This window comes from Macaca fascicularis, chromosome 14, assembly GCF_037993035.2.
Source record: "Macaca fascicularis isolate 582-1 chromosome 14, T2T-MFA8v1.1".
In the NCBI taxonomy this organism is placed as follows: Eukaryota; Metazoa; Chordata; class Mammalia; order Primates; family Cercopithecidae; genus Macaca; species Macaca fascicularis.
In genome coordinates, this window is record NC_088388.1 from 48,554,739 (window position 1) to 48,582,142 (window position 27,404).

A 27,404-nucleotide genomic window follows, 5' to 3' on the forward strand; every position below is an offset into this window, starting at 1 on the left:
GCTTGCTCCCATTGTTTAAAAAAGGGAGGTGACTGGCTGGGCGCGGTGGCTCATGCCTAAAATCCCAGCACTTTGGGAGGCCGAGGTGGGCGGATCACCTGAGGTCAGGAGTTCGAGACCAGCCTGACCAACATGGAGAAACCCCATCTCTACTAAAAACACAAAAAAATTAGCCAGGCGTGGTGGCGGGCACCTGTAGTCCCAGCTACTTGGGAGACTGAGGCAGGAGAATGGCATGAACACAGGAGGCAGAGCTTGCAGTGAGCTGAGATGGTGTCACTGCACTCCAGCCTGGGCGACAGAGCAAGACTCCATCAAAAAAATAAAATAAAATAAAGGGAGGTGACGCCAGGTATGGTGGCTCACGCCTGTAATTCCAGCAGTTTGGGAGACCAAGCTGTAATCGTGCCACTATACTCCAGCCTGGGTGACAGAGCGAGACCCTATCTCAGGAAAAAAAAAAAAAAAAAAAAAAAAGGAGGTGAAATATATCTTCCTATGACTTGTTTTGCCTAATCTAAGTGGTTCTCAATAAATGTAAATTCCCTTTCTACCTCCCCTTCTTGTCCTTCTATCATTGCCCTTATTAAAAAAAAAAAAACTTAGGCCGGGCGCGGTGGCTCAAGCCTGTAATCCCAGCACTTTGGGAGGCCGAGACGGGCGGATCACGAGGTCAGGAGATCAAGACCATCCTGGCTAACACGGTGAAACCCCGTCTCTACTAAAAATACAAAAAATTAGCCAGGCGTGGTGGCGGGCGCCTGTAGTCCCAGCTACTCGGAGGCTGAGGCGGGAGAATGGCGTGAACCCGGGAGGCGGAGCTTGCAGTGAGCCGAGATCGCGCCACTGCACTCCAGCCTGGGAGACACAGCGAGACTCCGTCTCAAAAAAAAAAAAAACAAAAAAAAACAAAAACAAAAAAACAACTTTTCTTCTACCTTCTTCTTCTTCTTCTTCTTTTTTTTTTGAGACAGTCTTGCTCTGTTGCCCAGGCTGGAGTGCAGTGGTGCGATCTCTGCTTACTGCAACCTCTGCTTCCCGGGTTCAAGTGATTCTCCTGCCTCAGCCTCCCGAGTAGCTGGGACTCCAGGCATGCACCACCATGCTCGGCTAATTTTTGTATTTTTAGTAGAGATGGGGTTTCGCCATGCTGCCCAGGCTGGTCTCGAACTCCTGGCCTCAAGTGATCAGCCCACTTTGGCCTCCCAAACTGTGGAATTACAGGCATGAGCCACCGCACCTGGCCTCTTCTACCCTCCTCTATTCAATTACTGGAGGCCTGCAAATGAAACTGACAAAAGACCAAGAAGAGAGTTTATGCATGCAATGCACATATATGTGGGAATGCTCAGTAATGAGTAACACAAAGAGGTGGCTAGAATTTGTGGCTTATGGCTGGGCGCAGTGGCTCATGCCTGCAATCCCAGAACTTTGGGAGGCCGAGATGAGTGGATCACTTGAGGTCAGGAGTTCGAGAGCAGTCTGGCCAACAGGGTGAAACCCCTCTACTAAAAATACAAAAATTAGCCAGGCGTGGTGGCACACACCTGTAGTCCCAGCTACTCAGGAGGCTGAGGTGGGAGAATTGATTCAACCCGGGAGGCGGAGGTTGAAGTGAGCCAAGATTGCAGCATTGCACTCCAACCTGGGCAACAGAGCGAGATTCTGTCTCAAAAAAAAAAAAAAAAAAAAAAAAAGAATTTGTGGCTATATCTAACAGTAGAGGAAGGAGGAGGAAGAAAAGGACAAAGAGATTTTTAAAGGAAATGTAAGTGGGTTTTTTTTTTGTTTTTTTGTTTTTTGTTTTTTTGAGACAGAGTCTCTCTCTGTCACCCAGGCTGGAATGCAGTGGTGCAATCTCAGCTCACTGCAAGCTTCCGCCTCCCGGGTTCAAGTGATTCTCCTGCCTCAGCCACCTGAGTAGCTGGGACTATAGGTGCGCACCACCACCCCTGGCTAATTTTTGTATTTTTAGTAGAGTCTGGGTTTCACCATGTTGGTCAGGCTGGTCTCGAACTCCTGAACTTGTGATCTGCCCTCCTCGGGCTCCCGAAGTGCTGGGATCACAGGCGTGAGCCACCACACCCAGCCACAAGTGGATTTTTAAGAGAACAAATGAGAGTTAAAGTTTGTGATAATATGTGGCCATATAACTAAGTCTTTCTGCCTTCTTCAGGGCCATAAAACTTCCCTGGAGGGAGAATTCATGATAGCCTCATTTCTCAGAAGTTGCTGCTTTTAGTCAGATAAGGGAAGCTCCGAGAAGAATTCTTTATGAATCTATTGAATCTCAAATGTGTTCTGCTTACAATAATCTTTATACTAACTCTGGAGTTCTGAATTAGTATAAAGGTTCTTGCACCCTCATGAATATGAGACTATTTAAATCCCTTGCTGATATCCCGATTCTACTGCCTGTGCCTTCAGTGTTCCCCTAACAATCTATTAGCCAAATAATTTAAAACTTACAAAGTAACTAGGGAAATCCATCTTGAAACATGAAACAAAGAGGTATCGAGGCCTTTAAATGTGCTGAGTGACTAGGTTCAGACCAGATAGGAGTAAATTCAGGAGTTTCAAAAAGGGAATATTCCTTGGAGTTAGAAGAGGTTTTCTGCAGTTCCTAGGCTCAACAACTTATTCATGCATCTGAAGACCTGGATTGCTGGGAACAGTGGTTCATGCCTTAATCCCAGCTACTCAAGAAGGTAAGGCAGGAGGAGGTTGAGGCCAGGATATAAAGACCAGTCTGAGGCTGAGCATGGTGGCTCACACCTGTAATCCCAGAACTTTGGGAGGCTAAGGCAGGTGGATCACGAAGTCAGGAGTTTGAGACAAGTCTGACCAACATGGTGAAACCCTGTCTCTACTAAAAATATAAAAATTAGCTGGGCATGGTGGCAGGCGCCTATAGTCCCAGCTACTCATGAGGCTGAAGCAGGAGAAGCGCTTGAACCTGGGAGGTGGAGGGTGCAGTGAGCTGAGGTCATGCCACTGCACTCCAGCCTGGGCAATACAGCAAGACTCCATCTTGGGGAAAAAAAAAAAAAAAAAAGACCAGCCTGAGCCACACAGTGAGATCCTGTCTCTTAACAACAACAAAAAAGCAAAGAACATGGTACTTACCCTCATGGAGTTCACCCTCTAGTTGAGTAGACATATAACTACCAAAGGAATAAATTAAGATAATGACGACAGAATATAGCGAAGAAAGTAAGCAGGGTGCTGTTTATATGTGAGGTAGTGTGGGACAAGAGTCAGCTTTAGAGAGGATGAGGGTCAGGAAGTCTCTCTGTGTAGCTGGCAAGGAACTGATAAGGAGTCTGTCAGGAAAGAACATTCCATGCTGACAGAGCAGCTAGTGCTGAGGCCCTTCGAGGAAGATTTGGCAATGAGGAGAAGAAGGAGTAGAGAATAGCTTAAGAAAAAGCAAGGGTGGGAGCGGTTTGCAGCATGGGTTGGAGGAGAGAAGCGGTGGAGTATAAAGAAAGAAACAAGGCCAGGTGCGGTAGCTCATGCCTGTAATCCCAGCACTTTGGGAGGCCGAGGCAGGCAGATCACCTGAGGTCGGGAGTTCGGGACCAGCCTAACCAACATGGAGAAACCCCATCTCTACTAAAAATACAAAATTAGCCAGGCATGGTGGTGCATGCCCGTAATTGCAGCTACTCGGGAGGCTGAGGCAGGAGAATCACTTGAACCCGGGAGGTGGAGGTTGCAGTGAGCTGAGATTACACCATTGCACTCCAGCCTGGGCAACAAGAGTAAAACTCCGTCTCAAAAGGAAAAAAAAAAAAAAAAGCTAGGTGCAGTGGCTCACACCTGTAATCCCAACACTTTGGGAGGCTGAGGCTGGCGGATCATGAGGTCAGGAATTTGAGAGCAGCCTGACCAACATAGCAAAACCCTGTTTCTACCAAAAATACAAAAATTAGCCAGGCATGGTGGCGCACACCTGTAATCTCAGCTACTTAGGAGGCTGAGGCAGGAGAATTGCTTGAACCTGGGAGGTGGAGGTTGCAGTGAGCCAAGATCGTGCCACTGCACTCGTGGCTGGCGGCAGAGCAAGACTCCATCTCAAAAAAAAAGAAAAAAGAATAGAAACAAACATGAATTCCAATGCAAAATTTTTAATGAAAAATATGCAATAATAGTGTTTAAGGGTACATGTATGTCAACATCTTTTGTTATTCCAAATATTTGAGCATTACTTTATATCTAAGCATATACATGTGAGTACATGCTCAAACATATAATTCCTATGTTTCTAAAGTCTTTGAAGCAATTTATAGAAATATAACATGAAATAAATTAATGGGTTAAATAATTGGTGTGGAGGAAAGAAGGCAAGCAGGAGAAGGAAAGTAAGCTAAAACCAACTGTTATGACACACAAAACTGCATATTATATAGTTCTAGACAATAGCTAGACCTGGGCCATAAATTTGATTCTGAGCTTCCAGGGACAAAGCCATAGGGAAATCTGAACAATGATTGATGAAATTTACTTTCCCTTTGGAGTCTTGCTCTGTTGCCCAGGCTGGAGTGCAGTGGCACAATCTTGGCTCACTGCAAGCTCCGCCTCCCAGGTTCACGCCATTCTCCTGCCTCAGCCTCCCAAATAGCTGGGACTATAGGCGCCTGCCACCACACCTGGCTAATTTTTTGTATTTTTCGTAGAGACAGGTTTTCACCATGTTAGCCAAGATGGTCTCGATCTCCTGACCTCAGGTGATCTGCCCGCCTCAGCCTCCCAAAGTGCTGGGATTACAGGTGCGAGCCACCGCGCCTGGCCAAAATAAAGTAGCTCTTAAGAGAAATATAGCTTCCTGGTAATAAGATCCGAGAGAAATTTTCCCTAATTATGAGTCACTCTATAACACAGTGGTCAAAGTCCTCAACAATATCTTTACAATAACTACAACAGCAAGATTCCTAGGGCCATCTCTTACAACCAGCTTTGGTGTGTAAAACCAAAATGCAATTCAGCACAAGCAATTCTACAAGAGACAGGGGCAATCCAGCTACATAGCTTATTCTAATAGTCATAAATAAGGGATAACGTTTACATTGTTTAGAGAAGTGGATAGATTACTTATCTTTCAAGTAATCCCCAGTGAGTGTTATTTTTTTCACTTGAGTTTTTGATGAATAAAGTGGGGAGAAAGTTTGAAGTTATTTTTCTGGTATGAAACTAGAATGGAAATGAGTTTGCTGCTGAGTAACAGTTGATTTAGCACTCAATGGAGCTGAAGGTAGGACTGACATTCTTTCAGAACAATGAGGCATCTAACAGTGTGATAGCCCTAAAAGAAGGCCATCCTACTGCCATTTGGAAATGGGCCTAAGAAGTTATATGTGCAAAGACAAGACTTTCTTCAGAAAATAGATCTAGACTCACTTAAACACATGGACAAGTGATGTCTCAGGCCCCAAAGTTCTTCCACACAAATGTAGTCGAGGTCATTCTAGCTCCCAGAAGTCAAGAGAATATCTTAATAAATTAGTTAAGAAATTTACTTACCAGATAAGGGCATTATTTGTATGCTATTTAAGTTTTCTGACAACAAATCAAAATATTGGAGAAAAGTTACCAAAAACAATATTTGAATGAAAAAAGAGTTGTTCTCAAGTCACGCTTTCTGACAATAATTATGCAGAAAGACTGGATGGTAATAATACCATATCTACAACATAAAAATAAAGGACTTTTCCTTCTTAACAAAAGACCATGAACTAAGCTCATCTAAAAGTTGTTACAGTTTGTTAAGGAGCACCTTTTGAAAAAAAAAAGGAAGTTCTCTCCTTGAACCAATAAAGTTATCTGATCTGCTGGCATGACAAAGACTGGCTAGCTGGTTACCAAACCATTTTTTTCCCCTGTGGGACCAGAGTTCAGCTACATTTCCCAGCTTCCCTTTTAGTTAGTCATGGGCAAGTAGTTCTGACCGGTGGAATCTGATGCATTTAACCTTCAAATGAAGGTACAAGAAACCTCAGAGTGACCCTGATATACTGACGAGAGCAGACTTTCATCATTCTGAGTTTCTCAACACCCAACCTTATATTGGGCTTATGTGGAGAGAAATACTCTCCTATTGTGTTAAGTCATTGAGGTTTCAAAGTTTATTTTTACAGCAGCTAGCATATAGTCAATATAGCATTTAACTAATAGTCAAGAATTATACTTCTAGGACAGGCGCAGTGGCTCACGCCTGTAATCCCAGTACTTTGGGAGGCCGAGGCGGGCGGATCACCTGACGTCAGGAGTTTGAGACCAGCCTGACCAACATGGCAAAACCTTGTCTCTACTAAAAAATACAAAAATTGGCCGGGTGTGCTGGTGGGCACCTGTAATCCCAGCTACTGGAAAGGCTGAGGCAGGGAGAATTGCTTGAACCCGGGAGGTGGAGGTTGCAGTGAATTGAGATTGTGCCACTGTACTCCAGCCTAGGTGACAGAGTAAGACTCTGTCTCAAACAAACAAACAAACAAACAAACAAACAAACGAATATACTTACATTTCAACTGTTCTGTACAAAAAAAAGTCTTTTAAAAAAGAAAAAAAGAATATACTTCTACTCTATCTTAGAGTAAGTCTTTTTTTTCCCCCCTGGCTGCTGGGTGACATGCAGGCCCAAATAAGTGTAATTTTTTATTTTTTTTTTTGAGACGGAGTCTCGCTCTGTCACCCAGGCTGGAGTGCAGTGACCGGATCTCAGCTCACTGCAAGCTCCGCCTCCCGGGTTTACGCGATTCTCCTGTCTCAGCCTCCCGAGTAGCTGGGACTACAGGCGCCCGCCACCTCGCCCAGCTGTTTTTTTGCATTTTTTTTAGTAGAGATGGGGTTTCACCGTGTTAGCCAGGATGGTCTCGATCTCCTGACCTCGTGGTCCGCCCGTCTCGGCCTCCCAAAGTGCTGGGATTACAGGCTTGAGCCACCGCACCCGGCCAAGTATAATTTTTTATAAGAATTTACCTCTACCTCTCTGCACTTCAGTTTCCTTGCTTGTAAAATGAAGATATTAACAGCACTTACTTCACAAGTTTGCTCTAACAATTAAATATGTTAATGCATGTAAAGTACTGTACTTCTAACAGTGCCTGACAAATAGTAAACATTTCATTCATGTTAACTATCATTGTTATTATTACAAATCTTCCTAGTGGTATTAAGATGTAGCTTCCATGTAAGAATATCCCAAATTTTTTCTAACTCATTCAGACTGCAATTACAAATGATGTCACATTTATGTTTCTATCTGCATAGTGCTGATCCATGCCTCCATCACTGTAGAGATTCAGTACATTTCTCAGCACCCTGGGTTGTCTCATACATGCTCCGAAATTGTTTTTCCTCTCTGACCTCCATATTGTTGTCAGCCCACCATGTTTGAAGCTCCTGGGGCAGAACTGGGGGCAGAATGAGGAGAGCTTGCTACCATGAGTATGCTGATCCTGCCCAGAGATCCTGCCTCTCATTTGTCCCCAAGCTGCAGACACTCAGAATGCCAAAATAGACTTCTATCCACTTGTAATTGTTTTTTTTTTTCCTAAATTTGCTTTAACTTTGGAATTTTGTGTAATAATTTACCTCATTTGGGGAAACATTAGAAACACATCTAAAAGATTACCTCAGATATCACAGAAACAAATTTTACTTCACTTATTTTTTCATTGTCCTTTTTTTTTTTTGAGACAGAATTTCTTTCTTGTTGCCCAGGCTGGAGTGCAGTGGTGCGATCTCAGCTCACTGCAACCTCTGCTTTCTTTTTGGGCTATCACACTGCATTCTCCTGCCTCAGCCTCCCAAGTAGCTGGGATTACAGGCATGTGCCACCACGCCCAGCTAATTTTGTATTTTTAGTGGAGACGAGGTTTTACCATGTTAGTCGGGCTGGTTTCAAACTCCTGACCTCAGGTGATCCACCTGCCTTGGCCTCCCAAAGTGCTGGGATTACAGGCGTGAGCCACCGCGCCTAGTCACTCATTGTCCTTTATCAATCATCAGGCTTATCGGAAGGGGAGACCAGTTCATACCACTGAATCCCTCTTCCCAGTAATTCCTGGTCAATTACCTGGGTCTACTTCTTGTCCATATACCGGGTCACTACCGTATACCTAGAAACTGCTCCCAGGCTTGGTGGCAGGGATTAATAACCTGGGGGTATATAGACCTGTCTCACCCAAAACTCCCTTCCCCAAAGAAATCAATGGAGGGAATTCAAGAGGCCTATGAACTTGAATGGGAAGGAAAAAATATCATGTCTTCATCTTCACTAACCTCAAATAGAAACTTAGCAATTCCTTCCCTTACTAATGTAGGCCACAAGTCATAGCAGTACTAGCTATATCTGTAACTTTGTCACTAACAGATATCCCAGATATTTCTTTTCTTTTTCTTTTTTTTAAATGGAGTCTCGTTCTGTGGCCCAGGCTGGAGTACAGTGGTATGATCTCAGTTCACTGCAACCTCCCCCTTCTGGGTTCAAGCAATTCTCCTGCCTCAGCCTCCCAAGTAGCTGGGATTACAGGCATGCACCACCACACCTGGCTAATTTTTTATATTTTTGGTAGAGATGGGGTTTCACCATGTTGGCCAGGCTGGTCTCGAACTCCTGACCTCAGGTGATATGCCTGTCTCGGCCTCCCGAAGTGCTGGGATTACAGGCGTGAGCTACCGTGCCTGACCACATCCCAGATATTTCTATGTCATATTATTGCAGTTAAAAATATCTTGAAACATCATTTGTGTTCATATTGCTATGAAATTATGGTCGTCATTAGACTGCCATTAGATCTTTTTATTTTATCAACAAAAAAGCATGTATATTTTATCCCATATGCTGATTTAATATTTTGAGAACTGTATTTCACTATAATAGGTTTCCAATTCTATTTTAGCTTTGTATGTAAAAACATTTTTCTGAGTAGGGGGTCTATAGACTGACTGCCAAAAGGGTCCATGGCATAAAAAAGGAAAACCTCTGGGATTTGGACTTGATTGGATTTGACACTTACCTCTACAATCCCATGTATTTTTCCTTATTTACTCTCCTCTGTAGTCCCAAAGGACAAACATTCGGACCCACTGACATGCATTCCCCAAGGCAGCATGGTAAGATGATTAAAAGCTCAGACACTGGAGTCAGCCTGCCCTACTCTACCACTCATTAATCATGTGACCCAGGCAAGTTACTTAACCTCTCTGTGCCTCATCTTTTAAGTGTGAATTATAATTGTCCCTCATAAGGTTGTTCTGAAGGTTAAATGAGTTAATCTATTAAATGTTGGTTGGGTACAGTGGCTCATGTCTATAATCCCAGCACTTTGGGAGGCTGAGGTGGGCGGATCACTTGAGTCCAGGAGTTCAGGACCAGCCTGGGCAACATGGCAAAACTCTGTCTCTACAAAAATATACAAAAATTAGCTGGGTGTGGTGGTGTGCACCTGTAGTCACAGATATTTGGGAGGCTGAGGTGGGAGGATTACTTGAGCCTGGGGAGGTCAAGGCTGCAGCAAGCTATGATCATGCCACTGCACTTTAGCCTGGGGAACAGACTGAGACTTTGTCTGAAAATAAAATAAAATAAAATAAAATAAAATAAAATAAAATAAAATATCTAGCACAGAGCAAGCTCTCAGCAAATGTTAGCTGCTCTTCCAAGTACCTATCACCTGTTTCTTTATGACATTTCTGGGGAGGGGAAGAGGAGAGGAGAGAAAAGAGTAGGTTGGCTATTCCTCTTGTGAGTCACAGCCTACACATCATACTTTTATGGTGCACAAAATAGACATCCTTTTTAAAAGCACACCAAAGAAACAGTTGATAGTTCTTTGAAATTTTTCTAACTTAAATTTAGGTTTTATATAGTAACTTACAACTGAATTTAAAAAAATGATTCAGTGCAATACAAATGCTCCTCACCACTGGCTTACAAAGCAGGGCTTCCACTGAAATATTAGTCTTTCATAATTCATGCTCAGGCCAGATGCAGTGGCTCATGTCTCTAATGTCAACACTTTGGGAGGCCAAGTGGGGAGGATTGCTTGAGCCCACAGGTTCGAGACCAGCCTGGGCAATATGGTTAGACCCTGTCTCTAAAAAAATTATGTTAATTAGTCCAGTGTGGTGGAGAGCACCCAGAGTCCCAGCTACTCAAGAGGCTGAGATGGGAGGATTGCTTGAGTCCAGGAAGTTGAGGCTGCAGTGAGATGTGATCATACCACTGCACTCCAGCCTAGGTGACAGACTGAGATCCTGTCTCTCAAAAAAAAAAAAAAAAAATCATGTGAATTTCTATACAAGAGGTGAGTCTTGGCTATGTTGTTTTAAGTGAAGGGGAAAAGGTATTAAATACAAACGGAAGTAATTTCATTCAGTCACTTAACAATTATTAGGTTCTCTGAGCCAAGCACTGCTCTAGATGCAAAGGAATTAATGGTGAACAAGACAAAGTCCCTGCTGTCATTGAGCTTACATTCTAGTGTGGGAAAACAAACAGCTAAAATAAATAAGAAAAGTATCAGGAGGTAGTCAGTGCTTCACAGAGCATTAAAATAAAGTCTTGCTATATATATAGGGACTAGGTGAGTATTTTAGACTGGGTGGTCAGAGAAGTTCTCAGGAGGTAACATTTAACCAGAGATATGAAGGCCAAAAAGGAGCCAGTCATACTCAAAGGGACAGCATTTCAGGCAAGGGAATAGCTAGTGCAAAGTCATTAGAGCAGGAGTGAGCTTGCATATTCTTGGCTGTTTAGGAATAGAAAGAAGGCTGCTGTTGCTGGAACACAGTGGTCAAGGGGCAGAGCGATACAGGAGAGGTAAACTGGATCAGGTCTGCAAGGCTTCGGAAGCAAAGGGAAGGTTTATTCTAGGTGCAATGGAAAGCTACTAGAGAGTTCAACCAGTTGGTGAGGTGATCTGATTTACCTTTTATTATCTTTATTTTGTAAGAGACATGGTTTCCCTTTGTTGCCCAGGCTGGAGTGCAGTGGTCCAATCATAGCTCACTGCAGCCTCAAACTCATGAGTGCAAGGAATCCTCCTTCCTCACCTTTCTGTGTAGCTGGGAGTGCATCACCATGCCCAGCTATTTTAAAAAATTTTTAGAGATGAGAATCACTATGTTGCCCAGGCTAGTCTCAAACTCCTGGGCTCAGGCAATCGTCCCACCTCAACCTTCTTAGCAGCTGTGATTTACAGGTGATTTATCATTTCATTTTATTTATAGACAGGGTCTCACTCTTGTCACCCAGGCTGGAGTGCAGTGGTGCCATCATAGCTCACTGCAGGTTCGAACTCCTGGGCTCAAGTGATCCTTCTGCCTCACCCTTCTGAGTAGCTGGGACTACAGGCATGCACCACCACACCCAGATAATTATTTTATTTTTTGTAGAGATGGGGTCTTGTTATGTTGCCGCGGCTGGTCTCAAACCCCTAGCCTCAAGTGATCATCCTGCCTCTACCTCCCCAAGTGTTAGAGTTGCAGGCATGAGCCGCCCACCCAGTGATTTACCATTTCAAATCACGCCAAGAATTGCATGGAGTACAAACTTAAGGGGTTAAGACTGAATGCAGCAAGACCAGTTAGATGGTGGCTTAGACTAGGATTACAGCAGTAACATGGCAAGAAGGGTCAGGTTTGGCTTTAGGAGGTATTTTGGAGATAGAGCCAGTAGGAACTATTAACTGGGATATGGGAGAATAAGAGGAATCAAGGATGACTCCTGACCCTCTGGCCTATGTAACTGGGCTGATGGTGCCAATTATTTAGGTGGGTAAATCTTGGGGGCAATGAGGGGATGCGGAAGTAGGGAACAGATACAGGGTGATAAATTGAGAATTCTCAATTTGTGCTCATTTTAATTTTGAGTTGCTTATCAAACATCCAAATGAGGTAGACAGTTACACAAATCTAGAGTTCAGAGGACGGGTCAGGAGCTGGAGATAAAAATTTCAGAATGATTGACTTAGGAATGGTACTTAAAACCATGGATCTTGGTGAACTCACCTCACCTAGCTGAACCATAAAATCAAAGAACTAAAAAAAAAAAAAAAAAAAAAAAAAAAGAGGTCAGGCATGGGGGCTCATGCCTGTAATCCTAGCACTTTGGGGGGCCAAGGTGGGTGGATCACCTTTGGTCAGGAGTTCAAAACCAGCCTGGCCAACATGGTGAAACCCTGTCTCTACTAAAAATACAAAAATTAGCCAGGTGTAGTGGCACACGCCTATAATCCCAGCTGCTCGGGAGGCTGAGGAAGGAGAATCGCTTGAACCCAAGAGGTGGAGGTTGCGGTGAGCCGAGATCAGGCCACTGCACTCCAGCCTGCATGATGGGAATGAGACTCCCATCTCAAAAAAAAAAAAAATGCTGAAGATGAAGTATTAGAGCTCTCCTACCTTTGGAAGTCTGATAGAAGGGAAGGAGCTGATAAGAGACTAAGAGGTAAGCAGGGAGGTAGAAGGAAAACTAGGGGGATCTGGTGTCATAACAGCCTGGAGAACAAAGTGCTTCCAGGAAGGAATGGTCACTACAGTCAAACACTGCTGAGTGGTCTGGAAAGATGGGGACAGACTTGACCGGACTTGGGCAAGATGTGGGTCACTAGTGACTTGATAAGAGACATTTCAGTATACAGAGGATATAAAATCACAATAGAGTAAGAAAGTAGGGTCAGCAAGTACAGGTAGTTCTTCTGAGTTTCATTATAATAGGAAGCAGGGAAGAAGGCAGAAGCTGGAGAAGGTGTAAGGTTAAGGGAGAGAGGGAAGTTATGTGTGTAAGTGTTAAAGGGGGAGAGACCGGGTGGGGAGGCTTCAAGAAGAGAAAACATAGACATCAACTTTATTTTATTTTTTTAAAAGATTTATTTTAAGTGATATTTTCACTGTGCACAGAATTTCAAGGTTGGCATTTGTTTTCTTTTAGTACACTTGATCCTTGAACAATGAGGACATTAGGAGAACTGACCCCTACACAATTGAAAATCTATGTGTACCTTTTGGCTCCCTTAAATTTTTTTTCTTTTCTTTTTTTTTTTTTTTTTTGAGACAGAGTCTCGCTCTGTTACCCAGGCTGTAGTGCAATGGTGTGATCTCAGCTCACTGCAATCTCTGTCTCCCAGGTTTAAGCAATTCTCCTGCCTCAGCCTCCCGAGTAGCTGGGACTACAGGTGCGCACCCCCATAACCAGCTAATTTTTGTATTGTTAGTAGAGAGGGGGTTTCACCATGTTGGTCAGGCTGGTCTCGAACTCCTGACCTTGTGATCTGCCTGCCTCGGCCTCCCAAAGTGCTGTGATTACAGGTGTAAGCTACCGCACCCAGCCAACATCAACTTTAAAAACATAGACATAAACTTTAGTTTTATGCAGACTAAATATACTACATACCAAAATTACCAAGCTCTCTTATGCTTCTTTTTTTATTTTACTTTAAGTTCTGGGATACATGTGCAGAATGTGCAGGTTTGTTACATAGGTATACACTTGCCATGATGGTTTGCTGCACCTACTTCTTTTTTAATTTGAAAGTAATACATGCCCATGGTAACAAAGTCAACCTGTACAACAGGAGTATATAGTAAAAAGGCTCCCTCCTATTGCTGACCTTCAGGCTCCCAGTTCCTCTTTATATACGTAGCCACTATTGCCAGTTTCTTGTGTATCTTTCCAGAGATATCCTATGCTATTACAGCACATTCCATTTTTTTAACATAAATACTGGCATGCCATAGATTACTTGGCAACTTGCCTTTTTCCCTTAATAAAATATATTGGAGATTATTCCATATTGGAAAATTTTCTTATTGGTACCTCTTTTTAACAGCTGCATAGTATTCCATTTTATGATATACCATAACCTATTTACCCATTCCCTATTGATGGGCATTTAGTTGTTTTCACTCTTTTCCTATCACACGAGTTTTATGGTGTGGGGACAAGAGTGACTGTATTTTAGATGCTAATCTGCCATGTGACTCCTGACTAACCCCCAATCCAGGAATACCTACCTCCAAGATGTCTAGTTGATTTATTACTCTTTATGTAGAAACACCTATTCACTGTAAGTTTTGTCTTTCCTTCAAAACCACCCCTGATGTCATTGCATAAATCACAAGCTATGAGATCCATAACCATCTACACATTTCTCCCAGAGCATGTATGATTCAAAATATAAGCCCTGGATTAGGGAGTTTGTGGTGTGAAGATCTACCTGTCTTGTGGCCACCAAAGACCATACTTTTGTCCGTAAGCTCCCTAATAAAACACTCTATACTGACAAACCAGATTTGTCTCCCTTATTCTTTGGTTTCTTGGCTCCTTTTGTGTCTGCGGGTTGCTTTGCATATATAGCCCTTTCATGGAACATATGGATGGAATTGTGTACCCTCCCCCCAAACTCATATGATTAATTTCTAACCCTTAATATCTCAGAATGTGATCTCATTTAGACGCAGGGTCTTTACAAAGTAATTAAGATAAAATGACATCATTAGTGGGGGCCCTAATCCAATATGACTAGTCTCCTTAAAGAAGCAGAGATTTGGATAGAGACATTTAAGGAGGGAAGATGATATGAAGACAGGAGACAATGACCATCTACATGTCAAGGAGAGAGACCTGGAACAAATTATTTCCCTGGCAACCCTCAGAAGTTGGGTCCTCTGAAAGAAGCAATCTTAGGCCAGGTGCAGTGGCTCACACCGGTAATCCTAGCACTTTGGGAGGCCAAGGCGGGCGGATCATCTAAGGTCAGGAATTTGAGACCAGCCTGGCCAACATATTTAGACCCCATCTCTACTAAAAATATAAATATTAGCTGGGCGTGGTGGCGCGCATATAGTCCCAGCTACTTGGGAGGCTGAGGTAGGAGAATTGCTTGAACCCAGGAGACAGAAGTTGCAGGGAGCTGAGATCGTGCCACTGCACTCCAGCCTGGGTGGCACAGTGAGACTGACTCAAAAACAAAAAAAGAAGGAACCAATCCTGGTGGCATTTTGATCTGAGACTTCTAGCCTCCAGCATTTTGAGACAATAAATTTGTTGTTTAAGCCACCCAGTTTGTGGTCCTTTGTTATGATAGCCCTACCAAACTAATATGAAGATGGTGCTCTAATGAATATATTCATATGTATGTATTTTTCACAAAGATGCAGGTATATTGGTAGAATTCAAAGAAGTAAATGTATCACCTTTCAACCTATGATACTTTACCTCCTCTTCAAATTTCCTCAACTAAATAAATTATATTCCCCAAGCCCCTCTCACCTAGTCATAGAATGGCCAACAGCAGACCCTGAACACATTAACTTCTTTCATGCCTCTGTATCTTTGTACACATCCTTTGCTTTTCCTGGAAAGCCCTTTCTCCTGAAATGCTCCTGAAAAACTTGAATACAACTACTCATGTACTGCCTCTTCTGTGGAACCTACTGTGGTAGGCAGCCACTAAAATGAACTCCAATGATCCCCACCTCCTGCTATTCACACCTTTGTGTATTCGTCACCTTTGTGTATTTCCCTTTTCTTGAACGTGGACTGAATTTATTGACTCACTTCTAATAAACAGAGTATGGCAGAAGTGTAAGACCATTTCTGAGATTAGGTTACAAAAAGACTGTGACTTCTTTCCATGGGTGCTCTCTCTCATATACTCTTGGTTCTCTTGCTCTCTTTCTTGGTCACTTACATTGGGGAATGTCAGTTCCCATGTTGAGAGGAAGCCCTGGGGAGAGGACTGCCTATGTCGGGAGAGATCAAGGCCTTCTAACAACCACATGAGTGAACTTGGAAGTGGATCTCCCCCCATTCAAGCTCTTAGATGGGATTGGCAGCTGACAGCTTGACTGCAATCTCGTGGGAAATCTTAAATCAGAAACACCCACCTATGCCATGCCAACATGCCTGTCCCACAGAAACTGTGATCTAGTAAATGTTTATTACTTTAAGCTGCTAAATGTTGGGGTAATTTGATATGCAGCAATAGATAATGAATACATTTTCCATCTTCCCTCTTATCTTTTCTCCAACCTTTCAGAGTTATTTGGGCTTGCCTCTAGTAGTGCTCATAGCACAATATACTATTTTTACTTCTAAGTTGTTCTCCCCTACTGGACTGTCTCCAAGGCCAGGAACCCTAGCTCAGTCAGCTTCACATTTATGTGTCTTTTTTTTTTTTTTTTTTTTTAGATGGAGTTTTGCTCTTTTTGCCTAGGCTGGAGTGCAATGGCACGACCTTGGCTCACTGCAACTTCCACCTCCTGGGTTCAAGTGATTTTCCTGCCTCAGCCTCCTGAGTTGCTGGGATTACAGGCATGCACCACCACACCTGGCTAATTTTGTATTTTTAGTAGAAATGGGGTTTTGCCATGTTGGCCAGGCTGGTCTTGAACTCCTGACCTCAGGTGATCCACCCACCTCAGCCTCCCAAAGTGTTGGGATTACAGGCGTGAGCCACACATTTATTGTGTCTTATCCAAGGTTCAAGCCACTGTCATCACTTCCCTACACAGTTGCAATAAACTCCAGACTGGGCTACCCAAATCCCCTAGACCCTTCTAATCCTTTCTCCTCCTAGCTCTATGAAATCTTTCAAAAATGCAACTCTGATCACTTGAAGGCTTAAAATCTTTCTCTTCATTCTCAAGATAAAGACCTAAATTCTTAATATAGCCTCCCAGGCCTGGCATTATCGTCCTGTCTCACTATAGTGCCTAAGATGCTTCTGGCCAGGCACAGTGGCTCACACCTATACTCCTAGCACTTTGGGAGGCTAAGTGGGAAGATTGCTTGAGGCCAGGAGTTTGGGAGTAGCCCAGGCTACATAGTGACATGCTGTGTCTAAAAAAAAATTTTTTTTAATAAAGATACTTCCTTCTTGTCAGTATAACAACAACACTAGCCTCTCAGTTCCTCAGCTGAGCCATGCTCCTTTCTCAGTGTCTTTGCACACACTGTCCCCTCTGCCTGGTATGCTTTCACCCATCCTCAATTTCTACTTATCCTTTAGATCTCAGCTCAATGTCACTTTGTCAAGGAAGGCCTTCTTGTCTTCTATTCTAAATCAAAGAACACTGTAGTTTTCCTTCACACTGCTTATCATAATCGGGATTAAATAATTGGGCACAGTGGATCATGCCTGTAATCCCAGCACTTTGGGAAGTTCAGATGGGAGCATCGCTTGAGGCCAAGAGTTCCAGGCCAGCCTGGTCAATATGGTGATCTGTCTCTACTAAAAGTGCAAAAAATTAGCCAGATGTGGTGGTGTGCACCTGTAATCCCAGCTACTCTGGAGGTTTGAACCCAGGAGATGGAGGTTGTAGTGAGCACAGATGGCGCCACTGCACTCTAGCCTAGGCAACAGAGTGAGACTCTGTCTCAAAAAACAAAAATATATAAATAAATAGTTTGGTATAGTACCCAGCAGAGTCCTTCTACTCAGATGGGGATATGACATTGAGAAAGGAAAAAAAAAAAACAACACCTAACTATTATACTTATTAACAGCATTTTGTAGATGTTAAAATCTCCTTGGCCCGCTGGGGGAACTGTGAGGTTAAAAGAGCATGGGTTGTGCAGCCAGACCCAGTTTTGGATCCCAGCTCTACTCTTTAGTAGCTGTGTGACATTGGGCAAGTTACTCTCCTCTCTGTTCCTCAAATTTCTCAGCTATAAAATTAGGATATAATAATTATATCTTTTAGGAAGGTGGTTGGAGGAAGTCAATGAGACTCATAAAGTCAATGAGACTCATAAAACACGAAGAACAGGGCTTGGCCTTAGCAAATGCTAATCATTGTACGCCACTATATTTTATCTGTGGTTAAAAAAAAAAAAGATTGCCCATTTCTCATGTGGTACTGGAAGAGGCTGGGGAATATTTGTGTTACTGGGAAGTTGTCTGTGGGAAGTTAGGATTGAAACACTTAAAAATGTAAGGCCTCTGCCTGTAATCCCAGCACTTTGGGAGGCCAAGGCGGGCAGATCATCTGAGGTTGGGAGTTCGAGATCAGCCTGACCAACATGGAGAAACTCTGTCTCTACTAAAAATACAAAAATTAGCTGGGTGTGGTGGCACATGCCTGTAATCCCAGCTACTCAGGAGGCTGAGGCAGAAGAATCGCTTGAATCAGGGAGGCGGAGGTTGTGGTGAGCGGAGAGCACACCACTGCGTTCCGCCCTGGGCAACAAGTGTGAGACTCCACACTTTTTTCCAAAAAAAAGAAAAAAAAAAAAGTGAAGCCAGTGGAAGAAAGGAAACAGGAGAAATGGTTGCCACGTATGTTCTAGTTGGTTCCAAATGACAGCAGCACCAGTTTGTACTGTCTCCCAGAAGTCTGTGTTCCTACTGTTTACATATGCATCTTCACAAGCCATTGCTGACAGATGAGATATGCTGAGAGAGGGTTACCTGTTCTGGTTCTTGACACCTGGCAACTTGAGAAAGCTAATTTTTTTGGAATCTGGAAAACCATCAAACTCCTTTTCTTTCTCTTCACCTTATTGGGAACCTTTTGGTTGATGAGAGGCTACCATGGATCAGCCATTCAAAAGCTATAATAATGAAGTGGGAACTGCAACAAGGAAGTGACTCAAGAACCAGGGCCCTCTGCTGCTGGGACTCAGGGGAAATACTTTTCATTTAAAAAAAAAAAAAAATTAGAAAAAAAAAAATCCAGTCTGTCTGGCTGGATCAAAAAAAAGAAAGGAGGAAAGAGAAAGAAAGAGAAAGGGAGAGGGAGAGAGGAAGAAGGAGAAAGAGAGAAAGAGAGAAAGAAAGGAGAGAGAAAGAGAAAGAAAGAAAGAAAGACAAATAGTTACCCTTCCCTGAAGACTCAGTGTTCTCTCAAGGCCTCTTCCTTCTTTCCTGAAGGCACACTCAGTTCTGGAGCAGAAGCTAGGAAGCTACCCTGAGATAAATCACTTTCCCCACCCTTTTTAATCTTGTGAAAGAGTTGCTGCCAATTTTAGAATTCCTCCTGTGATCAGAAGATAAAGCAGAACAATGCTGCGGAACTAAGTTGATTTCTAAGGGACATTCTTCTAGAACGTGTAGCCTGCCTGGAAGTGTGTGTGCATGGAGGAGGGGCGGGTTTGGGGGGAAAGAAAGGAGTAAGAAGTGGGGGTGCACAAGAGCCGGTAGCTACAGCCATAAGAAATAATCACACATTTGCTTCTAGAATTCCCCATAGAATAGAAACTCCATCCAATTTTCCCATCCCTGGGGAGGTGTAGGCATGTTTATTACAGCGCTATGAGGGATTCATCCACTCCACACTCCCCATTGCCCTAGCCCCCTTTCTCCGACCCCCGTCCCAGCCAAATCAGACCATTTTTTCTTTCCCGTTATTTGCCGAAGGTTCAACTTCTCTTAGAGCCTTCTAATTATGCGTATATACATATAGGCTGATAATTTTTAGTTTAGGCTGAGAAATGCAGGCTAAATCAGTCTGCTACATTAGATAGTGAACGTCTGGATGATGTGGACCCCCTTCTCCTATTGCTTAAAGGACAATCTGTTGTAAAACGCTATGGAATCTTTCCTCTCCGCTTAACATCTTTGTGCCCCAGAAGCACCATCTGTAAATGGGGATAATTTTCCTATCTCTTCCCATGGTTACGTAATTTTTAAATCTCACACATGAGGACCAAACGACAAGCATAATCTCATTAAATTCTCAATAAGAATGTATTATTATGGAGATTGCATGTGAAAATACTTTGTAATGTAGAAAGAGTCGTCTGGCTGTGAGTTATTATCATGGGGATATCTTCCTTACCTGGCTGTTGTGAGGATGAAACGAGATGCCGACCTGAAAGCGTTTTACGTGCTATCAAGCATTTTACAGAAACCACGTGATAGGCTACTAATTACCCACCGTACACCACCTGACCCACCGTGAGGCCTCGGTAAATGCTGGTTGGAGTGGAAGAGTTTAAGTCTCGCCTGTTCCTTTCAGTCTTCCAATCACAAAGTAATCTCGGCGCCGCCGGGGGCCAAGACACAAATCTGGGAACCTCAGCCTAGACGGAGGAGGGTGCGGAGTCCCGGGAGAGGGGGTAGGAACAATAGGGTACTTCAGTGCGGGGCTTCGGACGCAGGGCCCGAGGAGCGGCCAGCTGGGGTGTCCTGGGAGCTCCCCTCCCCAGGTCTGGGGTGTGCACGGAGAGGGTCCGGAGCCTGCTCAGCATTCCCCGGGAGGGATCCGGACCCTGGTCCCCTGGGCTCGTGCTCCCCAGCGCCCCAGCTCCCTTGCTCACGCCACACGGGCAGCGACAAAGCCCCGCCCGCCCGCTCAGGTAGGCCGTCCGCGCCAGCCAATTCACAACAAGCCCGGGCGGGGAAGGCGGTGCTTCCCTGGTCGGAAGTGACGTGCTGGCTTGGCTGGCTGTGGAGTCGGCCGAAGCTCTCGGCGGCGGCTGAGCCAGCTGAGGGGAAAAATGGCTCGGACTGTGGCGGCTTCGGCGGCTCAGGTTGTAGTAGAGGCGGAGGCTCAGGCAGCTTGAGGTGAGGAGCGGTCGGTGCGGCTGGGGACGATATTCGGGATCCTGCACTGCGAGGGTGGAGAGGGGCCCCAGGGTTCCCGGGCTGGAAGGGTCTCTTGTCGCGGCCCCCAGTGCCTTGGGTGCCCGCGTCTGACCCTCCATCCCGTGCTCTTGGCGCTGCCCAGCCCGACTCCCCTCCCTCCGGGCCTTACTTCCCCGCAGGCCGTCGGCAAGTGCTGCGCTGGAGGTGCTAGGAGCCCGCGTCCCCACCAGGCCCCTCTTGTCGGGAGCGGAGGTGCGCCTGGGAGTTAGTTTTGTCCCACAGAAGGAGGGCAGGCCCCCTGGCCCGCCGGCCCCCCCTCCCCAGCCTTGTCCCGCGGGACCGGGCTGGAGCCGCAGTGGCCGGTCCTATTCTCTTGGCGGATTGTTCTGGCGAGTGTGTGTGTTGCACTTCTCAGTGACGGCCCCTTCTTTCACCTCCTGTCCCATCTCTGGCTCTGGGGGCCAAGGATACTTTTTCTTCTCCCCGGGCCCCCCACTCCCACCGCGTTGCTTGTGGCTGCGAATCCACTTGCTTTGGGAAGACTTTTCTTTCAGTGTGTATTTAGCGCATCATCCTTCTGAGAGAGCGGTCAGATTAAAAAATACTAGCTTAACTCTTCCTGAGGGACGGAGGAATAATAAATAATTGAAAAAAAAGGCACATACTTATTTTCCTCACTGAATTTTTGCCTTTAAAAACGAGATTCTCTAGCTGTGGAATTATTTTGCGGGGGGCGGGGAGGAGGGATTGAGGAGGGAAATGAGGAAGGAGAAACTAAGGAGAAAAGTCTGGAGATGAACGTGGAAGAGAGAGCCTGTTGTGGTTCTTTTCCTATACTGGCCTGATATAAATTGAGGTTATAATTATATTCTTATTTTGAACAGTGGGGGTTTGAATTAAGTGAAACGAAGGAGGCCTTCCTCTTTGAACAAGATTAGTTATTAAAGAAATGTCCTGAAATCTTTCCTAGTGGGTTTCAGGCAGAAAAGCTCTATTGGGAAAATTTTTAAATATATTGTAGCATCAAAGGCCACAGCATAGAAGAGATGCAAGAAGAAAGCTGTTTGCAGGGGAATGGTGAAGACATAGTAGAAAGGGGGAAGGCTGCACAGAAGTCCAGGAACTAATTCCAGGAGAGACTTTGTACCTTTGCCTCCTTGGCTTATGGTTCAAGTCTCCACAAGAGACTCCTTTAGCAGCTCTGCCATAGTTGGGGTTGGTGCTCTTTTTTTTTTTTTTTTTTTTTTTTTTTAATTTACATGGGGTCTCACTGTGTTAGCCAGGCTGGTCTACCATGCCCAGCAGAATGGTGCTTTTTTTTTTTTTTTTTTTAATTTGATCTAACCCTCTCTGGACAGGATGGTGCTGTTATTCACAGTAGCAAATTAGACGAAAGGACCCTAGTTGAGGTATACAAATTTTATATTTATTTTTATGCAAGATATTTGTTTAATATCAAGACAGTGGATACATACTGAAAAACAATGTAACTGAATGAAAATAGAGAAATTTTATTTGTTAACTCAAATTTAGTTCAAAAGTGATTTTACGTAGGTACAAAGCACATGTGGAGTTTCTTCCATAAATTCCATACATTTTGGCTAAATTAATATATTCTAAAGCAGGTTTTTTCTTATCAAGGTCTGTTGGTATTTGTGTTTTATATGCATGTTTCCTGCAGTTTTCTTTACAAATGACATGTTTTAATGTTTTCATCCACAGATTTTACAATTTTTTCTGTTTTGGTTTGTTTTGTTTTTTGAGACAGAATCTTGCTCTGTTGCCTAGGCTGGAGTGCAGTGGCACCATCTCAGTTCACTGCAACCTCCACCTACAGGGTTCAAGCGATTCTCCTGCCTCAGCCTCCTGAGTAGCTCAAATTACAGGCACGCACCACCAAACATGGCTTATTTTTGTGTTTTTTCAATAGAGACTGGTTTTCACTATGTTGACCAGGCTGGTCCTGAACTCCTGACCTCAAGTGATCTGCCCATCTTGGCCTCCCAAAATGCGGGGATTGAAGACTTGAGCCAGTGCGCCTGGCAGTTTTTTTTTGAGACGGAGTCTCACTCTGTCGCCCAGGCTGGAGTGCTGTGGCCGGATCTCAGCTCACTGCAAGCTCCGCCTCCCGGGTTCCCGCCATTCTCCTGCCTCAGCCTCCCGAGTAGCTGGGACTACAGGCGCCCGCCACCTCGCCCGGCTAGTTTTTTGTATTTTTTAGTAGAGATGGGGTTTCACCATGTTAGCCAGGATGGTCTCGATCTCCTGACCTCGTGATCTGCCCGTCTCGGCCTCCCAAAGTGCTGGGATTACAGGCTTGAGCCACCGCGCCCGGCCTTATCTGTTTTATAGAATACAAAAGTTGGCATGTTTGCATGGAGGAATTTTAGAAACTAACTTTTTGTAACGAGTAGCTGTATACTAAGTTTGTTTCTTCTGCAATTAATAGTTCTAAAATTTTCAATTAATTGAAGATTGCTTGCATTAATTCCCATGTCCAGGACTCTTTCTTTAATCTACCACACAGTTTTGCATTTAGGTAAGCACATTCAATAAGTGAACTTATACCTAAAGAGAGTGTTGAATTTCCTAGGAACTCAAGAGTTCTTATAGAGCATCAGAGCAGCAGTAGTGCAAAGCATTTTTTGTAACTTGTCTTTCTTTGATAACATAAGTTATTCCTTTTCTTTTTTTTTTTTTTTTTGAGACAGAGTCTCGCTCTGTTGACCAGGCTGGAGTGCAGTGGCGCGATCTCAGCTCACTGCAACCTCCACCTGCCGGGTTCAAGCAACTCTCCTGCCTCAGCCTCCCGAGTAGCTGGGACTACAGGCATGTGCCACTACACCCAGCTAATTTTTGTATTTTTGGTAGAGACAGGATTTCACCACGTTGGTTGGCCAGGATGGTCTTGATCTCTTGACCTCGTGATCTCCCCGCCTCAGCCTCCCAAAGTGCTGGGATTACAGGTGTGAGCCACCACGCCCGGCCCTTTTTTCTTTTTTGAGACAGCCTCACTCCATCACCCAGGCTGGAGTGCAGTGGCATGATCTCAGCTCACTGAAACTTCTGCCTCCTGGGTTCAAGCAGTCCTCCTGCCTCAGACTCCCAAGTAGCTGGGATTACAGGTGCACACCACCATGCCCAACTAAGTTTTGTATTTTGGTAGAGGCGGGGTTTCACCATGTTGGCCAAGCTAGTCTCGAACTCCTGACCTCAAGTGATCCACCCGCCTTGCCCTCCCAAAGTGCTAGGATTACAGGTGTGAGCCACTGCGCCTGGCCTATGCATTGTATTAATTTTACATATTCCAAAAATAATTTAAGACAGGCAAGTAATAAAGGTGAATGCTTTTGGGTGGTGCATCACATTGTAGGTGATTTCATTTTAGTAGTTGTACCTGCGTAGGGCTAAAAAATAACCCTCTGAAAGCTCTGAGAGTGCTGGAGGGCCTGAAGGAGTGCCTGGCACTTCAAAGGTTCCCAGGGATAAGAAAAATGAGACAGTGCTTGATCTCAAGAAGTCCTCATCCATTTGGAAGACAAACATACGTTTTATAACAGTATAATTATAAGGGCAGGCTAAATAGGATATGGTCACCTGGGCTAGGATATGGAAAAGGAATGAGTGGGTTTGAGGAGGAAGAGGATGCTCAAGTTGAGTCTTAAATGATTAATTCCTTCTATTCATAAGGGCAGGATGGATAAAAGTGATCAGGTTCTAGGCCCTGCTTTGCTTCTATCAAGCAGTGAGATATTGAGCAAACTGCTTAATACTTCTGGTATCCATTTTCCTTATTCAGGATTCAACTACATATATAAAGCTGTACATTAGAAATATGTGAGCCAAAAATGGGAGTCACATAGGTAGGAGATTTTACATTATTTTTTTCTCCTAAATCTTTTAAATTTGGTGTATGTTTCATACTTGGTACATCTCAATTTGGAACAGCCACATTTCAGGCATTTAATAGCTCCATGTAACTAGTAACTACCATATTGGACAGTATAGATCTAGAGGTTGGGTGCGTTAGTGCATGCCCATAGTCCAGTGCTTTGGAGGATCGAGGCAGGAGGAGGATCGAGGCAGGAGGATCTCTTTTTTTTTTTTTTTTCTTTGAGACGGAGTCTTGCCGTGTCGCCAAGGCTGGAGTGCAGTGGCATGATCTTGGCTCACTGCAAGCTCTGCCTCCCGGGTTCACGCCATTCTTCTGCCTCAGCCTCCGGAGTAGCTGGGATTACAGGCGCCCGCCATCACACCCAGCTAATTTTTTGTATTTTTTTTTTAGTAGAGATGGGGTTTCACCATGTTAGCCAGGATGGTCTCTATCTCCTGACCTCGTGATCTGCCTGCCTCAGCCTCCCAAAGTGCTGGAATTACAGGCGTGAGCCACCACACCCGGCCAGCAGAAGGATCTGTTGAGCCTAGGAGTTTGAGACTGCAGTGAGCTATGATCACCACTGCACTCCAGCCTGGGTGACTGAGTGAGACACTGTCTCAAACAACAACAACAACAAAAAAGATCTAGAGGCTATTCTGTCTTGGTTCCCTGCTTGAAAAAGGAAAAGGAACTCCAATGAGAAAATTATCACTGGTAATTTATAATTTGTAATCATTTTGATGGTACTTGTATATGATGTTCTTTTGATGAGAATTATGGTCATACTTGCAAGTATTGCTGTAAGTATCTTTCAGGTTGTTCATAGGATTATGGTTGGGAGGAGAAGAAATGTCTTTGTTTTCTCTGCCTCTGTAGTGGAGTCATATTTTTGTTATCTTTATTTTGTTCATTTATGTATACTTTGTATCTTTTTTTTCCTGCAGTATGTTCTTTCTTTCCTTCTTCTTTTTTTTTTTTTTTTTAAATAGAGATGTCTCACTATGTTGACTAGGCTGGTCTTGAACTCCTGGCCTCAAGGGATCCTCCCATCTTGGCCTCCCAAAGTGCTGGGATTACAGGCATGAGCCACTGCACTCGGCCTGCAGTTTGTTTTTCTTAGATGATGGATTTAAAACACAATGAGAGAGTGCATATGGACATTTTAGAAAGTTAAAAGGAGATTTATACAATTTTAAACTACTTGGATTTCTTAAAATTTTAAACTGAGCTGTTTGGGTACAAAAACAAATGGGATTTATAAATCCTCTTTTAATAGATTTGAAGGCAGTTATTGTTGGCTTAGCAGCAAGTATTTATCTTTTAACCTTGAGACTGCATTAAGATAGTGTATAATTAACATGCTTACTGTTAAACATAAGGCTTTCTGTTAATATTACAGTATAACAGTTACATTATTTATATGACTGATGTGCAATGTTGGTTCACTTAATTTGCTGTGCATTGAGTTTGTTTAAAAAACACTAGTGGCTAATTTTAGACAAGATAACTATGACTGACAATACTACATCTTTACACTTGTATTGACTGATGGTTATAGCTTAGCTAACACTGTTTTCCCTCCAAGACCTTATTACCTGTGAAGTAAATACAGCAAGTATTCTCATTTTGCTGAGGCCCAAAGATGTTGTGACTTACATAATAAATTAGAAGCATTGCTTGAATTCAGGTCTTACAATGCTAGGCCCAGTGTTCTGGTTTTTTTTTTTTTTTTTTTTTTTTTTTTTTTTTTTTTTGGAGGCAGGGTCTCTCTGTGTCGCTCAGGCTGGAGTGCAGTGGTTCCATCTCAGCTCACTGCGACCTCCGCCTCCCACACTCAGGTACTCCCACACTCAGGTAATCCTCCCACCTTAGCCTTCTAAGTAGCTGAGACTACAAGCACGTGCTACCATGCCTGGCTAATTTTTGTATTTTTTGTAGAGAAGCGGGTTTGCCACATTGTCCAGGCTGGTCTTGAACCCCTGGGCCCACCTTGGCCTCCTAAAGTGCTGAGATTACAGGCATAAGCCACCACGTCCAGCCCAGTATTCTTTTCTTTTCTTTTCTTTTTTTTTTTTTTTTTTTTTGGAGATGAAGTCTTATGCTTGTCGCCCAGGCTGGAGAACAATGGTGCAATCTCAGCTCACTGCAACCTCCACCTCCTGGGTTCAAGCGATTCTCTTGCCTCAGCCTCCCGAGTAGCTGGGATTGCAGGTGCATGCCACCATGCTCGGATAATAGTTTTTGTATTTTTAGTAGAGATGGGGTTTCACCATGTTGGCCAGGCTGGTCTCGAACACCTGACCTCAGGCGATCTGCCTCCCAAAATGCTGGGATTACAGGTGTGGGCCACCGCCCCTGGCCCCAGTATTCTTTTCATTGCATCTCTTCATATGGCATTTGAGTGTTTAGATACACAGTACAAACCAGATTTTTGCAGTGTGTAATAAAGAAATGGTTACTTCCTGGCTTTAGGAAGTTTATATACCAACTAGGAGAGACCAACTAACTACAATCCATGTAGCAAAAAGTACTTCAGTTATTTGAAAAAAAATTGTTACAGGAAAGAAAAGATGTAAGGGATAATATAGTCAAATGGAAAATAGATAAGAGTTAATTAGACAAGATTTTTGAGTAAAGAGTTTAGATTATAAATCCTCACTATAGGAAGAAGATGATGAGGTGTTAACGATAGTGTTATTTCAATGCACAGAGAACAAGGGAAAACATAGCTAAGGGAACATAAAATGTATGTTTAGGAAAGAGTTTTTTTTTTTTTTTTTTTTTTTGAGATGGAGTCTCCTTCTGTCGCCCGGCTGGAGTGCAGTGGTGCGATCTCGGCTCACTGCAACCTCTGTCTCCCGGGCTCAAGTGATTCTCCTGCCTCAGCCTCCCAAGTAGCTGGGATTACAGGCACACATCACCATGCCCAGCTAATTTTTGTATTTTTAGTAGAGATGGGGTTTCACCATGTTGGCCAGGATGGTCTCGATCTC

The 27,404-nt window shown here is 43.9% G+C and overlaps 1 protein-coding gene and 1 non-coding gene across 8 annotated transcripts in view; one reads left to right on the forward strand and one right to left on the reverse strand.

Annotated features, from left to right (window-relative positions):
- Positions 1–20,814, reverse strand: part of LOC141408472 (uncharacterized) — a 70,133-nt gene extending 49,319 nt beyond the window's left edge. The window contains exon 1 of the mRNA XM_074014143.1: positions 19,904–20,814. Within this exon, the coding sequence (XP_073870244.1) occupies positions 20,030–20,653 (624 nt within the window). The 5' untranslated portion in view covers positions 20,654–20,814 and the 3' untranslated portion in view covers positions 19,904–20,029. The remainder of the gene's footprint in view (positions 1–19,903) is intronic.
- Positions 20,010–27,404, forward strand: part of LOC101865224 (phosphatidylinositol 4-phosphate 3-kinase C2 domain-containing subunit alpha) — a 118,769-nt gene continuing 111,374 nt past the window's right edge. For 6 of the 7 annotated variants that reach the window (XR_010580870.2, XR_006692257.3, XR_010580871.2 and 3 more), the window contains exon 1: positions 20,376–20,513. This is a non-coding gene — a transcript (phosphatidylinositol 4-phosphate 3-kinase C2 domain-containing subunit alpha). Of the gene's footprint in view, positions 20,306–20,375; positions 20,514–27,404 lie in introns of those variants that run through there. The other variant, XR_010580872.2, reaches the window with a different exon arrangement.